A 16,225-nucleotide genomic window follows, 5' to 3' on the forward strand; every position below is an offset into this window, starting at 1 on the left:
ATATTTAATCCATTTCTCCCACATGACTTTCCAGTTATTGCTTCTTGTCCAACCCAACCTTAGGAACTGTACCTTCTGCTGAGTCGGTTTGTTTGGAATCTTCACATAAGAAAATCCTTCACCACAACCGGTAGGATCTGCTACACCAGTCACTTCTAGGAGGCACTTGCCCTTCATAGCAGCAATGAAAGCTCGTGTGGTGTTCCACGGAGCTGTGCGCACCTGCCAGCAAGAAGAGAAACACATCCTCACAATTCTGCCACCGTCAAGGAGCATTCCAAGCTTTATATTTTGTATTCTTCCAGTCATACTGAGAACTTTTCAGTTGACATAATGAGGGTCAGTTCCACTTATTGATCCTTCAGTTGCCCTGATAAAACCTCTATGAAGAAATGAGTTGCTAGACAACTCACAAAAGGCATTTAAATCAAAAAACCTTAAGGGCTGAAAGGACATGGCAAGAAGGATCCCCAAACACAGGTGTAACCTTGGCAGCAGAGTTCCCAGGAAAGTCACAAGAATGTCTGATCTACTGAATCCTGCTTCAAATATGTCCTTTATATTTAAAGACCTCGTTTCTCTCCTGCCACGCAGATTTGTATATTGGCATGCATGCTCATACATCGCTCTGACAGTACCTCATCATCAATCTTCATTTGGAAATCCTCTTCATTCTCCTCTTCTGGCGCAAAGAAGGATTTCTCCCCATAACCTGCATCCTACAGAGAAATATTAGGAAAAAATTAGAACCTAAAGTCTTAAAAAAGGTTACTGGAGAGAGAACTAGAAGTGTATTATGAATTTCCTGGGGAGACTTGTCATGCTGAACAAGCACACTTCCACAGATATTGTTTGCCAAATTCACTGTGACGTACAGTATCACAGACATCAAACTGCCAAGTATTTTGGCAAAACTCCATAACTAAATACTGCATTTGACTTAAAAAAAATAACCAGTCTCTCTCATAGCCACGTACTGATTACTTTCTGCTGTAGAGTTCCAGGTAGAAACATAAGCCCTTTCTCGTACCTTCCGTTTGCTACCTTTGAGCATAGCTAACTCAATATCTAGATCATAGGTGGTAAGAAGATAATGTCTCTCTCTTCAAGAATTTAACTCCCTTCTTACAGAGCAGAAAACTTAGCAAGTTGCCCAGTAGTCAGGGCCTAATTTACTGCAAAATCAGCTTCAGGCAGAAGGTGTTACCTCGGCTCACCCTTCACTTGTCAGTAACTTGCCTTACAGCCTCCAAAGACCGTTTACCTTCAGCCGCTGCTCAGCCGCAATCATGCTGTAATAAGCACAGCACTGTTCCGGGGACACCATCGCTCTGATCTCTTCCTCTGTCGGTAATCTGAAATCTGGCTTTAAAACCCACCAGTTTGAGTCCATCCCTGAAAAAATGCACAGATCAAACACTGGGTAGTTTCCCACAAATGTTGGATGCCATCATAATCCTAACTGTATTTCAAGATTTGCTGCAATGCTGGCAAAAGTAGCAAGTATGACGAACCTGTGACACTTAGACCACAAAAAGTGACAGGCTTTTTAATTCTGCATTTGTCTAAATCAACATTCCCTAACTCAGTGTGTTCTATCAGGAAACTCTCATACATTCATGCTCATTTAATGTATAAACTACATTTCAAAAGCATCTAATCCATCTTTCACTTCCTCACCTCAAACTACTTTTCCCTGTGGTTGTATTACAACCTGTTTATCATTCTGCATACACAAAAATCAAAACTCAGGCTCTCAGAGCACTATGGGACTCATGAAGATGGGACAAGCTTCTACTGGCACGCATTTGCTTGAAAAACACAACACAGCCATACACAGATGGGAGGGAATATCTGTGTGTTGGTGTTGGACATTGTTACTTATGGGTAAACCATTGTCCGAAGAGTTATAAAAAAGAAAATATGCCCAAACTGTAGTTATTTATCACCATCAAGCACACTTGTGCCAAAAGAAAGCGCACATTTGTAAAAATTAGAACAAAAAAAAATCAGATTACATTTCAGTTCTTCAAATAGACATTTTTAAAATCGGTTTACGAGGAGGAAATGCTGTGTCCTCCTGCTCTCTTGGAAACTCCAAGAGCAGCAAAGAATAGCTGACCAACCCGGAAAACCTTTAGATACCTGTGCGCTTGAAATCAGCACAAAGCTTCAGCCGCTTTCGGATGCTACTCTCTGAGTGCGAGGGAAAGGCCTTCTTGATGTCCTCCATGCGAATTCTCCGAGGACGGTCTCTGCTTTTCCAGAAGAGGCGATAAATAAAAACCTACAAAATATAACTCATTTGTGATGTCCAAAGAAAAAATACAGCAAACCTGCAAAGACAATATAGACAGTGCTGTTTCTAGTGACTACTTCAGACTTCCTACTTAAAACCCATTGTTTCATATAAATTTACTTACTAACTTTTCCAAGCCACATGTCTGCTTCAGGTTCAGATATTTTCAAGAATGAGATGTGGAAAAATATTTGTCTAGAAATTCTGTATTATCATATTAGAAATGTTCAAGCTTTGGTACAGAAACTTGAACTGCAAATACCTCTTGAATTATAATTTTGAATTAAACTGACAGTGAATTTCTGGAAATTTTCTCCAAAATCTAAATTTGAGGATATTTATTTGAATGGTCTGTGACAGTTCCAAAGCTTAACTGCCTTAAAATGTAGGAAATAAAAAAGACCTATCAAGCAACTCTAAGTCTGTGCTATGTAATAGGACCGTGATAAGATCCCTTAATTGCCTCTTAGTAAAACCCACGTAACTGTCATTTTATACAGCACAACTACTTCAAACACTTTTATATCATCTTACATAACCTTTTATTTTGGCTAATAAAACGCCTCCACCATATACTTATCAGTTAGGATACAAGTAAACAGAAGCAGCATGCTTTAATTCATTAGTTAACTGACAACCAAAGTGGTCTGTATGGTTAACATCCAAATCTTGTAGTGTTCTTGTCTCACAACAAAATAAAAAACACAAAACAAAACAAAAAAGAGGAGCCATAGCAGGGCAAAGAACCTCTCAAACCAGGGCTGTCCACGCCAGGCCCATGCCTATGCCACAGGCTTTCTCCAAAGACCCCTCAGATCCCCAAACTGTCTCTTATCACATACCTGCAGAAAATCTCTGATGTGGGTGTTAGCTCGTTTAGAGTTGGGACCAGGTACTTCATAAAGCGGGCACTCCTGACCAACTACAAAAATATCCACTAATTCTCGAACATAATAGCCTTGTCGTGTCCGGATAATCAGGAAATCTGTTTCAGGCATCTTATGCAAATAGATAGGGGCCCTGAACAGGTTGTTTTCAAATGCCTAATAAGAGAAACAAATCAAAGTTTGAAAGTCAGGTTCAGGTCAAGCCAGGTTGATCAAATTTTCTGTAACTTAATCTACAAAAAAGATGTTAGAAAAAGTCCAGTCATTCCAACGGTACACCATCATTTATATCCCAATATATGTAGATGTGCAGCCAGAACATTCCTTGCTTATGCAGACAATAACCAAGGATGAAGCACAAAAGCATAAGAAAACCTAGAACTAATGCAGAGAGTCTGAAAGGCTCTTTGGGCTGACCTTTAAGGAGGTACTTTAAGAAGGGACAGAAAGAACACATATGCAGAAGAACACTCCAGCCACAGAAACCAGCCTGGGACACACACAGTCTGGGAATGGGAGGAGGCAACAGAAGCAAGGGCTGAAGACTTTGCTCAGGGAACTGAGCACTAGACTGTGTGGAACTGGAACGACCATCCTCTTCTATAAAGGGTTTTCTCCACCCGCAGGGCTTCCACAAGCCTCACCCACTGCTACTCTCTCACTACCATCATCCACATTGCAAAGTTTGCCCTGAGATGGCCCTGTCCTCACTTTAAACTCTCCAGAAATCCTGTTTTATCCATTATGAAGTCCTCTCAGGCTTGAACAATTAGCACTGACAGTTCTGTGATTAATCTCCAATATCAACCTCCACCTTACTTTTTTCCTGTGGTACAGCATGGACAGAACTATTGCTGCAGCAAGAGCAGCTAGCATTAACTGAAATAGATTTATTTTTACATTTATTATTGATTTTGTAGCCAGGTGCTCTTTACAACATTCTTAATTCCTCTCCTCATGTCAACTGTATGTATTTCAACAACAGAGAAAGCCTCATAAAAGCAGAAGTCTACACACCTGACTAGTAACTGGCACCTACCAGACAACTATTCTCAGAAAGTACGCAGAAGGTTTTGTTCACACATCCTGGACTGTTAGAAATCCATGTTTTTTACCCCCTGCTACACCTATTTACCGACCTCCCCACATTCAGGCAGCTTTGGCCTTCCACTCAGTACTCTTTCACAGTGTTTCTAATGCTATTACAAAGTAAAGTAGCAAAGATTAATTTCCTGCAATTCCTATAATTCCTACAATTTTAAAAAACAGATAAGAGATATTAAAAAAAGAAAAAAAGCCAAGAACTGAATTATTATCAGTAAACAGACTTAAAATGGAAATGAAACTGAATCCATGTTTTTGGAAGTTGAGCATTATTTGTGACTCAATAAACAGGGCATGAAATATTCTGTCTATTACTCCACGTTCAGCTTTTCTGCCTTCTTGTGCTTGCTTTTCTCACCTGCAGTAACTGGCCTGGATGCAGAGAACCCAGGAATGGAGACGTGTGGCAATAAACAGTCTCTCCATATTTACAGTCTGGAGCTCCCGGATCTTTGCCAGGTTTCTGCAACATGCAATGAAGGTGCAGTTAGCACTCAGTGAGAGGCAGAAGAAAAAAATCACTGTTCAAAAGCAAAATATCTATACTCACCCTTTTGTAGTAATTTTTAATCTTTGTTGCCATGCCAACCTGCATCATTAAAGGGGCATTTTCCTCACTGTATTCAGCAAGGATGAGATCTCCATCCTTGCCAGTCAGGTCCTGTGGTGTGCGCATGAAGAACATTTCACCCCCACCAGAAGCCTGCCGCTCCTGCTCCCTCATCTGTGCCAGTGAAAAGCCGGTGTTAGGAAAACAGCACAAATGGATCTGCTGGGCAAACGGAGCCACAGCAGACATCAGATACAAATAACTGTACCTTGGCTTTCTTCTTTATGTGCTTCAGCAGAGGTTGCACAGCATGGGGCCCTGGTTGGGACAAGGCGCCAAAAGAGTATTTCTTCAGGGGAGGCCGATGAAACTGTCGGAGCTTCATAGGACCCATATGGGTGGGAAAGAATGGCTGGCGAAGTTCCACCGCTGGGATGGAGTGCTAACACAGGAACAAAATGTGTGTTTGTTAAGAATGACACATCATCTCAAAGCCAAGATCACGATCCTACACTGCTGACTCCCACATAACAGAACCTAGTAATACTTTTAGGTCTGCTAGCAGTACTACTAGTGCACTGAAATTCACTTTTTATCATACATCTTGCTTTTCGACAAAAAGTGCTTAGGTCCATATATAGATCTTTCTGTACAGAGACTATTTTAATTTTACTATTTCAAACAGTACCTAATGAGAGAAGTTTTTTGTTAACTAGGAGAATACAAAGCCATTATCCCTGTCAGTAGGATAGAAGTACATTTGGAATCACATACATTTTTGCCATTAAAAAAGAGGCTGGAATGAGACAAGATTTTAGAAGAGATCAGTGAATACCATAATGAAGGAGGAAAAAAATATCACCTCTTCACCTAGGTTTAGTGGGCAGTAGCTCAAATTCATCATTACCCAAATAATTTTTATAATATCCAGATTAAAACATACACTAGTAGCAGAAGTACAGCCTCACTTCTTGACTATCTGTACGACTTTCCCCCACACACTTCTGCTTCAGAAAAAGTACCACAGAGACGCCAAACAAAAGCATGGCAAGTACGATACATGAAGATCTATTATACCATCTAAACGTCAGTTTGGTGAGGCAATCAAGACAGGTTAGTTCAAAATCCTTTCTAATAATTTTAACTAAAAAATTTTAAATTTCTTTAATGAACACTTAACTGACCTGCTGTAATCTAAATTCTGTTTTTCTACAAATCCTAAATCATACCCTCAGCTAGAAGCCTCCTACCAAGACACTATCTCTCACTCTGCAGCAAACACTGCTGTGACTACCTGAATGATGTTGCCTCCAAAGGTTCCTCGAAGTCCTTGCTGTTTGGGGTAGTAAAACTCATCATTGGAGAGGTTCCAGGGATCCTTCACCTCTGGCTGAGACATGTTCTAATTCAATTTTGAACAGAGAGAGAGAGAGGTGTCAAAAAAAAAAACCACACAAAAAAACAACTAACTTCCACATCATTACCAACCTGCAAGGTGCTAAAGCTTATGCTGACCTGCTGTGGTTCTTCCTTGATGACACCTGTTTTTCCCAACAGGATCCGACTCTTCTTTAAAGAAGATTCTTTCTTGTTCTCCTTGGATGGAGAATTCAAAGTCATTTCTTCCTTTTCATCAGGAATTTCTAAAAACACAAACAATCACACCATAGGACACTTGTCCCAGGGTTCCCTTTTCAGCACTGTAACCTCCCACTCAGCTGCAGCTTGGTTCACACATTTTGGCCTTTTTGTTCAGTTTCTGGGGTGACTGTTCTCCCTCTACACTCCTCTCCCTTTTCCTCCATACAGATTAATATGAAAGAAGCTCAACAGACACAGGAAAGCTTAAATCTCTACCTTGCCTTCCTCAGCAGTGACTAGGTATGAGTGGGAGGGTGATCGTGGGGATCACTTGGGGTATCCACTGCTCAACACAAAAATTACTAATAATCTAATTGATGAAATACAAGAAGTAGCACCTCTTCTGACAAAGCTATTCTAAAGAATTGAGGGTCAAGGCAACAGGAGTGCCAATACTGCTTCCCAACTATACCCTTTTCTTCCCCACATATAGACAACACAAGAGTCGGAATCTAAAGATAATATGGACCCGAACCCAAAAGGGATTCCCAAAAAATCCCAGGAAATTAGTACAAATTTTAAAAGTTAGCAATGTGTGAAGCACACATTCTCCAAGTAAGGTTTTCACACACGAAGGAGGACCTAGTGACATAAGCTTGGTAAATGCAGAATCAACTTCATCCACAGATCTCACGTTTCTCTATATAAAATAAAAATGGGTTCACCTTTATCACTATTTATATAAACATTGGCAATTTTGTGATGTATTTCAGACTTAGAAAGAAAATACTGTGAGTCCACTTGTCTTTGCTTTAACCAAGCTAAAATTAAGAGTGATTTTCAAGGTTGCTGGCTAATACCAAAACATTCCCATCAATACATACAGAAATTATTAAAACTGACCCACTTTGCTGAGGAAGCAAATGCAATCCAAGCCTTATAAAAGTGTAGCATTAGGCTGCTTGAAGATTACCAACACACAGATATAAGAGGAAGCGGTGAATTTAGTGGTCCCATGTAAGACAAAAGTCTCTCCAGCTTGTAGCAATGTAAGCAGGGGCTACATTCAAATCAAACTCCAGGAACAGTAAGTTTGCAGCAGCAACAAAAATGCTGACAGGTATTATGCAAAGTTCCTGGTCCCATGTGTCACTGCTGTAGCCTGAAAGAGGCTTAAGGAATCTGCTGCTTCAGGCTTTGAATACAAACCATGCTGAGAACAGCACAGGCTTGTTTCTGGTTTACTTCCCTACCTTTCCTCTTCAAACCAACATGCATTCAAGTAAAATTAAGACAGTTGCTTCTAAGCACACAAAGAGTCAGATTAATTATGTTAAATTTAAGTTTCAGGACATTAAATTTTACTCTCCCGTTACTGCTTTTAACTTGGGAGCTGAAAGTACATACCACACCATTAGAGTTATGTGTTGCCACCTTCTGCTTAGGCCTTTGATTACTTGCAAATTATCTTCAAAAGCCAGAAAAAAGAAAGGTCCCAGTCCATTTACTTCCATTACAGTGTGAGCAGAAATCCTTGCTTCCGTTTCCACTTGTCTTTTCCCATTTGAGTAAAATTTCTGGATGCCATAAACATACCTAGAATTATGTTTTCATCATTTGGATCGAGTGTTAAGACAGGGGGAACCAAGTAGGTTTCCATTGCTTGATCATCCCAGATGATATTGTCTTCCCAACGACCATATACTAACTCTTCATTATCAATTGGGAAAATAGAGTACCAGGGCTTGTCTTCATCCAGGGAAACTGCAACAACCATAAGGCACAATCTTTAACAGTTTCATATACTACCTTGGCAGAAAACCCCTTCAGAGCTCATCCCCACATCCTGTTCCCTCAACCTTTCACATCTTTCAGGGCTTTCTGAGGCAGGACTTCTAAAAGGCAAAACAAAACTCATCTTGGAAGCACACAGGAAGCAGAGCCCCAAGTCTCAGATTTACCAATGCTTAGAGATTTTGTTCAAATGAAACACAGAGACCCTCCAAGAAAGAAATTAAGGCCTCTTACAGGTTTTAAAGCAAACAAGCAACTCTTTTCTGTACACCTTGTGCCAAAAAAAGGACCCTGCTACTACACAGAACACAGGTCTATACAGAAACATATGTCACATTTATTTACTCATAGGCCAGAGACTGCCATCCCCGTTACCTTGCTGTTCAGGGGCCTGCTTTTCTTTGCCCTTTGCTATACCGAGCACTCCTGCTACACTTGGTTTCTGCGCTAGTGGAATTGGCGGATTGAGCAAAGAGCCACTGCGGTTCAAACCTAGAGAAAAGAAAAACAAAAGTAAGGTTAGTTTGAGTAGGAGGGTTCGGAGGCATTGTGCTGCCTTAAATCAGGACTTGGAGGTTGCACAGAGAGGGTTTTCCAGCCTGAACCAGGGTGGTCCAACTGCTCATGTCACAGAGAGTGTCATGTGTCATTAGTACAGGTAAGACTTACAAAAACACGTTCACCCGCAGCTTGCTGCTTGAGTCTGCAGCCTCTTTGAAGTTACATTTGGTTTGCTTTGCATATGCTGCTTGGCAATGCATGTGGTGCATTTCTGTATGGTCCCTATAAAAGCGAGTGGCCTTGAGCAGAGACCTGCCATTGACAGAACAGTTGGTCTGCCCTCCAGCAGCTTCTGTCTTATGTCAAACTGTCATTAAAAAAAAGGATGGCCAAGAAGAGCTCAAGGGATCCTTCTGTGGACACAGGTTCTCCCAGGGCAGACCAACTCACCTATGCTCACCTTTCACTGATGTCACTTAAGTTAATGCTTCTGGAAGGCGTAAGACCTAACATGTGATCAGACCAACCACTTTTAATGTGCTACTATAGCTTTTGATTGGGACTCAAACACAGTGAGCCGAGGCCTGGATAGCCCAGGCGTACCTGTGCTGAAATGAAAATTATTACAGAGCTATTTCCAATTTACCTGTCCAACTCCTCAGAGTGTGTTGTACTCATAGCTTAACAGTAAAGGATTGACAGTAGTAACCAATAAAGATCTGACATTTCCATTAGTCTTTCCTTGTAAAAGCAGGAAAAGATGCCTAACAGACGATAAACATTCGTCCTAAACAAGCAATTTAAATTTAAAATGCATCTGTGTCTAAAAGAAGTCTGAGGCTCGCAAGAATCGTTACTTCCTATCTAGGAGAAAAGAATACCATTATCAGTTCAGGAGAAACTTCAGACTTTCACACAATTCTTCCAACCAAAAAAACCAAAACATATAGATTCCACTGCCCTATAAACGGCAGACATCCTAAGTGCAGCACTGCTTGATACTAAGGTAGATGTATCTAGCATTTGGTATTCCACATAGAGAGAAGAAAGCCGCAGTATTTTCTTTAACAGAAGGGACCTACTTCTGTTTTCAGAAAGCAAGCGTCTCGAAATTCTGAACAGAGCTGGGATTTTGCCAAAAAACATTCCCTGACATGAAGAATTATGTTCTGTATTTGAGATGAAAGCATGCAATGAGTCAGCTCAACTACGGCAAGTACAATTTCTATCAGACCATTGATTACCTTGTTGGGCATTGTATGCAGTAGCATTTCTAGTCATGCTGGACGGCAGCCAGCCTGCCAAACTTGCCCGCTGTGTCTTTGTCCCTTTGTGCTTGACATCTTCTCCATTCCAGATAACATCATCCTCCCATTGGAGCTGTGTCACCATAAGGAAGTGCTCATCAGCCAGCAGATCATCCTTCTCATCCATCGACCTTTCATCCTGGAAGGAAATAATAGTTGCTTGAAGACCTGCATTGACTTTACACTTTCAAATTAAATGAGGAAAATTAAAAGTCTCGTTTTGCACGGTGCACAATCATGCGGTGACTCATCACCAAGCTCTCATTGTACAGCAATCCCCAAATCTCCACACATTCCCCAACAGTTTCCCTCTCACCGCCTCATCTGTGCGTCCTTTAATCTCCTGCTCCTTCTTCTTCTCTTTCAGCTTGAAACCATAATCAAATCCACTGCCATCTTCAGGGATCCCCAGCATATCATACCAGAGCTGTGCTGGCCCGTAGCGCCATTCTGCCACTTTAGGCTTCGTATCTGTCACTTTGTCTATATCACCAGTTGACTGGGAAAATTTGGATTCCACAGGTGCCATCATGGTAATCTGGAGCACAGCAAAGGAGGGAATGGTTACACTGATGCTCTACCCTAAGCATCAGTAAGAGGTTTCTTCCTTCCAAGTTTCCCAGCTTATTCTCAGAGAAGAAAAGTGTTTCCAAGAAGTGCTTTTCCATACTTACTAGCTGCCTTAAGAATGTTCTGCAATTAGACTTCCAAGAACACAGAGATTTCTTCGTCATACAAAGAAGATAAGCTCTCCTATTGATTCTGTACCACGGACGCAGCCTTCTCAGCAAGAAGCAACCACCTGAAGTCACTGACTAGTACCTGGAGAAGAGCTTCTGCACAGCTGGAACACAGGCCAACCCTGTCCTCCAGTTTTATTTTGGAGGAAAATCTTTTTACTCTAAAAGTTTCTGTCCAATCCACTACTACCCCCAGTGCTAGCCGGCGACCCTCTCTAAGTCTCAGATATCCCACCTCATCATCTGAAAGGCACTGCTCAGGAGGGGGAGGAGCAGCAAACTCATATTCCCAAGGAGATTTTCCTTCCATTCCACTCTCAACTACAACTTCACCCTCCTTTATCTGCACTTCTTGTGCCAACTCCCGATGTTTCTTCTTGCGTTTCCTTCGGGCACTACGCCAAACGGATGGAACGTTCTTTCCAGGGCCAAAGAGACGCAGGAAACGCAGCACCTAGAATAGGAAAAAACAAGACAGTCAGAGAGGGAAAAAAACCCACTCTGGAATGTTTGTCTGTCTATCCCTCACCTGAAAAGCAGTAATGAAGAGTCTGAAATTCAGAAGCCTGGCCTGTACTACAGTCCCAACCACTGATGCAATCAATCAACAATCTCTCGGTTATACCTGGAAAAAAGTTTCTGAACCATCTGTTTGATGGATCCTTCCTTTTCAAAATGATTTATTCCTCATTTCAGACACAAAGAAACTCAGCGGGAAGAACGATTGTCTTTACATATTGGACATGTGATAAGACACCACCTGGAAATAACTATTTTCATTTTGAACAATCCACAATTTCAGAAAGACACGTGGAAACTGAAGAGTTGACAAAATTATTAGCAAAAGAGATAAAGCTAGAAGACACTTACATAAAGTATAGATTCCTTAAGCAAACAAATAAAAATAAATACCATGGTCCAGAAATAATACACTCAAGTCTGTTATATTTCCATCATAATGCAGTTCCCCTACATGCATATTGCCCATCTCCAAAACCTGCACTAATGAGAATGATAAACTTTCTCTTCTGTTTCTTCTATGATTGCTGTTTTTTAAGTACTGATAATTGTTTCTTCACAGCACTCTTGTAAAGAGGGAAAGCATTATTCCAAACTAACTGACAGATTCAGGAAACAGGAATTAGAACCAAAGACTTGTAAAGAGACATCCTATTAATGTTCTCAACCTGTCAATCCCAAATGAAATAAGGTTTGTATGACCACTCTGTCCACATCCATGTTATCCTTCTTCCCAAATTTCCCCCAGATTACTTCCGAACCCTTTAGCCAGTTTCAATGACCTTTCACCAAGAGCAAAGGTCTCTGACATAGTTAGGCTGCTAACAGTTTAATGAAAACACAAAGTCTGCTTCTCCACATGCTATTTTAAGTGGTTTCAGCAAGAAAAACACTGCTACACTAACATAAGTATTCTCAGACACCAACAACGAAATCTACAGGATTTCAGGCTTCACAGCTTTAGTGCTCATGAATTAATTATGAGAAGTGCTCAGCATTAACAGCTTGCACTGATTTCTGTACCCACCGGACATGTTCAACACCAAACCAGTCCCTGACGTTACATGTTGAGCACCAAAGAAATGAACACACCAACTGATACAAAATACAGTAACACAGGAAACGCCAAATTTGCAAAAGTCAAGAGAGCACCCAGAAGGCTAACTTCTGTGCTAGAGCCTCCCCTCAACTTCTAATAGATGTTAGCTAAGTCATTAAAACACGACATTTAATTATACAAATTGCTCAGCTCCTTACACAAAGCCTGTGATGGAGGCACATACAAACCCAAGTTATCCTGACTCAAAACCATCTGTTCGGCAACTGTAAGTTCACCTTTACTCCCCTTCCTCTCCCACGTTTCCTCTTCTCTCGACAGTTTTAAAACTTCCAAAATAATTATTGAAAAACATCGACTACATTTGTTACTTGGGAGCATTTAGGAAAGTATTGTAATCAATTCGCTTTGTGCAAAAAAAGATCAACCAACTTGTTACTGAGCTAATTTCTGTTCCTTACTCAGATCAGTTTTGGGGGAGGATTAAGTAAAGGATACAGGCCACAAATTGTGTCAAGAAGAGGACACCAAGTTTAGAACAGCATGAAAGGAGGAGCAAATACTTGCCAGAAAGCAGACAGATTAGCATTATGGTTTTTATTCATTTGGCAAAAGTATTCTCTACAACCTCAGAAAAACAATTTTCATAAATGAACAGGTCCGTGCTATGGTCTCCCAGAACAGCAAGACATTATTTCATACCCGGATTTATATGATGCCTTTTAAGAAGCTTCTGCAAATGGCAGGAAAAGCATTACATGTTACACAGTCTGGAAACAGCAGTACACGGGAACTACAGAAAGTATAGAGGTGAGCAAGAACATCTATGCGATTACTTACTACATACCCTTAGTACTACACGATTCATGTTTAGAGGGCTTACACGAAACAGTTTCTGCCACTTCCACGTATCTCTTACAATACCTTGCCTGGTCGAAATTCCGGGAAGAGCTCTGTAACACTTGGCAACTGTTTGGTAGCATCTCGCTGCATGATTCCTGCAAGAGGAAGTGTGAGTTTGCCTTCCTTGGATTCTGCCTGCCTGGCTTCTTGAGGTCCCATCTCTGACTCAGAATCAGAGCTGCTGCTGAAATCCACCTTGTCGGAGGCAGCAGAGGAAGGAGCAATGATGGAGGGCAAAATGATACCGTCTCCATCTTCAGATACTACAACAGAACAAGCACCTTATAAACAAACAGGTTCCTTCCTGTACCCTAGTACAACCCGATAATGCCACATCTACCGTTTATACCAAGTTATGCAAAAATTAAGCCTCTGCAGGTGTTATGAGTACCATTCTGGTTTAACCTTTCATTCCAGGTGAATTTCCCAGCCACAACTGAGAGGATGAGATAAAAAAGCAGTTTCATTGTCAATATCAGTATTTTAACAGCCACTGGACATACAATATTTCACCCTGCATTTCAGACAATCCTGTAATATTTAATATCAGGACAAAGACCCACCTTCAGATGTAGTTTGCAGATGGAATTTTGATGACGTGTGGTGCCTGGCGCAGAACGAACACAGCAGTGCGTGCTTCCTTCAGACATTCATATTGTCAGATAAGAAGAAGAAAGTCCTCACTCACCAGTTGCAGCTGCATCCTTTTCATCTTCTTTCTTGCCAGGTACAGGAGGTGGTGGTGGCGGTGGCATCAACTTGGAATCAATGTCTTCACAGTCAGCATCATAATCGTCTTCATCTTCATCTAACCAGTCAGGAGACAAGATTGCATGTTTAGCAGACAGCAAAAGGGAACCATGCACCCTTCCCATTTATACTCTCTCATAGGCATCCCACTGCTACCAAGCAGTGGTTTCGTCCAGTGAACACAGTTTCACAAAAGCTTATAATGGGTTCTTGAAGCAAGGCATGAAAAGGCACAGAGTCACCCGTATAACAGACCCTCAAGGCCCACTGCCCCAAAATACCTCCCACAGCTAGAGCTGTAACACCAAACCCACTTACCTGGCCTTCGAACAGGCTGCAGGCTGCCCATGGCCTGCTTATACCTACGGCTCTCATCTTCTGCCACTTCATTAATGTCTGAATAATCAACAGCATCTTCTGTGCTCTTAACCCAGCCTAGGAAAAAAAAGAAATCTAGTCACACAAAACTGTATCCTAATATACAATACTAACTTCAGACTTCACTCTGTACAAATAAATCCTTTCTAGTAATTATTTTTCTTAGAGAAACAAAACCATCTGATTAACATCCCCCATCAGAGTATTCTTCTTCTCATTCCAACCAAAAGCTCCAAGAGCTCTTAATTTCCCCTAAAGATTGGTAAGTAACCAACTTCAGCACCAGGAACGCTTTCCACTTACTCAGTTAAACTGTTCAAGAAGCTCAGAAATGAAAGAGAAATAATAATACTGTGCACTAAAGGGGAAGACACAGAATAAACTTATTTATGAGGGAGAAGAAACAAGGTAAAAAAAAAAACAAAAAACACCTTATAAAAAAGGAAAAAGAACAAGTGCCAAAGTGACCAGAAGATAATATGGGATTCACTCCAGCAAGAAGGCAGCAAGGCCTTTGCCAGAGGGCCTCTGACTAGATAACATCACAATATTCCTTGCAGCTCCAAACAACCTGGGCTTGTTTCTTCCTCTCCAGCAAAAGCTCTGGTCCTGCAGCCCCTCTGTCCTTTTCCTGCATGTCCCTCAGTGCCTTACCTTCCTCATCCAGGTGGGCTCCATCGGCCTCCGGGCTGTCCTCCTCACTGGCTGTGATCTCCGTGATCAGGTTGCCCAGTCCCAGCACACCCAGCCCAGCCAGGTGCTTCTTGGATTCCTGGAGAGATCAGAACCATGTTCCAGCTGGGGGTCTCCACCGGCTCCACCAGACATGCTGGGCTGAGCCCTCTGACCGGGTCCGTCCTGGAACCCACCCTGTTGTCACGGCTTAAAAGAATGAACCCTGTCTGCAATTGCTAACCTAAAGTTACGTAAATCATTTCATTTTTGGTTGGTCTGCTCATATAACAAAGAGTGACTTGCAAAACACCTGATAGCGAACTACAGACACTATGAACCTTGCAGCTTAGACCTTTTAAAGTGGCACAATTAGTTGAGTTTTGCTTTAACATGTATCTTGAGACTGTTGGATAAAGTGTCTTTTCGCAGAATGTTGCTCATTATACACTAAAAGGATTATGTAACGCAATATGCAAATGTGTAACCAATTGGCTCTTTAGGGCGTGAACGCAGTAATAAGGTTTTGTATATAATGTCTTTCAGTTTTCTTGCTGACGTGCTGGCTTTATTCCAGCATTGTGCAACTTTATAAATAAACATCTTAGAATCATATAATCATTTTGATTGGAAAAGAGCTTTAAGATAAAGTCCAGCCGTTAACCCAACACTGTCAAGCCCACCTCTAACCCATGTCCCTCAGAACCTCATCTACGCGTCTTTTAAACCCCTCCAGGGATGGTGACTCCACCACTGCCTTGTGCAGCCTGTTTCAGTGCCTGACAACCCTTTCCGTGAAGAAATTTTTCCTAACACCCAATTTAAACCTCCTCTGGTGCAACCTGAGGCCACATCTCGTCTCGGTGTCCTAGACTGGACTCATTTGTAGGCACACCGTGTAAAGAAACCTACCTGAGGGACAACAGCCCCACCGGAGCCGGCAGCACCAACACCCCATCCCCACGGAGGCCCCGGTTCCCCTCCCGCCCCTCAGCCCTGCCCGCCGCAGCCCTACCGTGTCGAGGACGCTGTCCCCCTCCAGCTGCCCCGCCTCATTGATGTTTCCGAAGAGGAAGCCGGCCAGCGAGAAGGGCTCGGCCCGCCCGCCATCCGCCTCCTCCTCGCTCTCCGAGTCCGACATCGCGGCGGGGCCCGCCGGAAGCGGAAGCGCCAACCCGAAAGG

General features: G+C 42.0%; 1 protein-coding gene across 4 annotated transcripts in view; it reads right to left on the reverse strand.

Annotated features, from left to right (window-relative positions):
* TAF1 (TATA-box binding protein associated factor 1) overlaps window positions 1–16,206 on the reverse strand; it is a 32,777-nt gene extending 16,571 nt beyond the window's left edge. For 2 of the 4 annotated variants that reach the window (XM_065846088.2, XM_065846087.2), the window contains exons 1-20: window positions 16,058–16,206; window positions 15,025–15,142; window positions 14,311–14,427; window positions 13,931–14,050; window positions 13,264–13,337; window positions 10,999–11,217; window positions 10,340–10,561; window positions 9,961–10,162; window positions 8,591–8,707; window positions 8,018–8,185; window positions 6,356–6,483; window positions 6,135–6,242; window positions 5,109–5,282; window positions 4,841–5,014; window positions 4,649–4,753; window positions 3,142–3,342; window positions 2,146–2,287; window positions 1,265–1,395; window positions 639–719; window positions 73–222 (exon numbers count right to left, since the gene is read on the reverse strand). In XM_065846088.2, the coding sequence (XP_065702160.1) occupies window positions 73–222; window positions 639–719; window positions 1,265–1,395; window positions 2,146–2,287; window positions 3,142–3,342; window positions 4,649–4,753; window positions 4,841–5,014; window positions 5,109–5,282; window positions 6,135–6,242; window positions 6,356–6,483; window positions 8,018–8,185; window positions 8,591–8,707; window positions 9,961–10,162; window positions 10,340–10,561; window positions 10,999–11,217; window positions 13,264–13,337; window positions 13,931–14,050; window positions 14,311–14,427; window positions 15,025–15,142; window positions 16,058–16,183 (2,877 nt within the window). In that variant the 5' untranslated portion in view covers window positions 16,184–16,206. Of the gene's footprint in view, window positions 1–72; window positions 223–638; window positions 720–1,264; window positions 1,396–2,145; window positions 2,288–3,141; window positions 3,343–4,648; window positions 4,754–4,840; window positions 5,015–5,108; window positions 5,283–6,134; window positions 6,243–6,355; window positions 6,484–8,017; window positions 8,186–8,590; window positions 8,708–9,960; window positions 10,163–10,339; window positions 10,562–10,998; window positions 11,218–13,263; window positions 13,506–13,930; window positions 14,051–14,310; window positions 14,428–15,024; window positions 15,143–16,057 lie in introns of all 4 variants that reach the window. The other 2 variants (XM_065846086.2, XM_065846084.2) reach the window with 1 other exon arrangement.
* Between the last annotated feature and the right edge of the window lie 19 nt (window positions 16,207–16,225).

This window comes from Patagioenas fasciata, chromosome 11 (assembly GCF_037038585.1).
Source record: "Patagioenas fasciata isolate bPatFas1 chromosome 11, bPatFas1.hap1, whole genome shotgun sequence".
Taxonomy (NCBI): Eukaryota; Metazoa; Chordata; class Aves; order Columbiformes; family Columbidae; genus Patagioenas; species Patagioenas fasciata.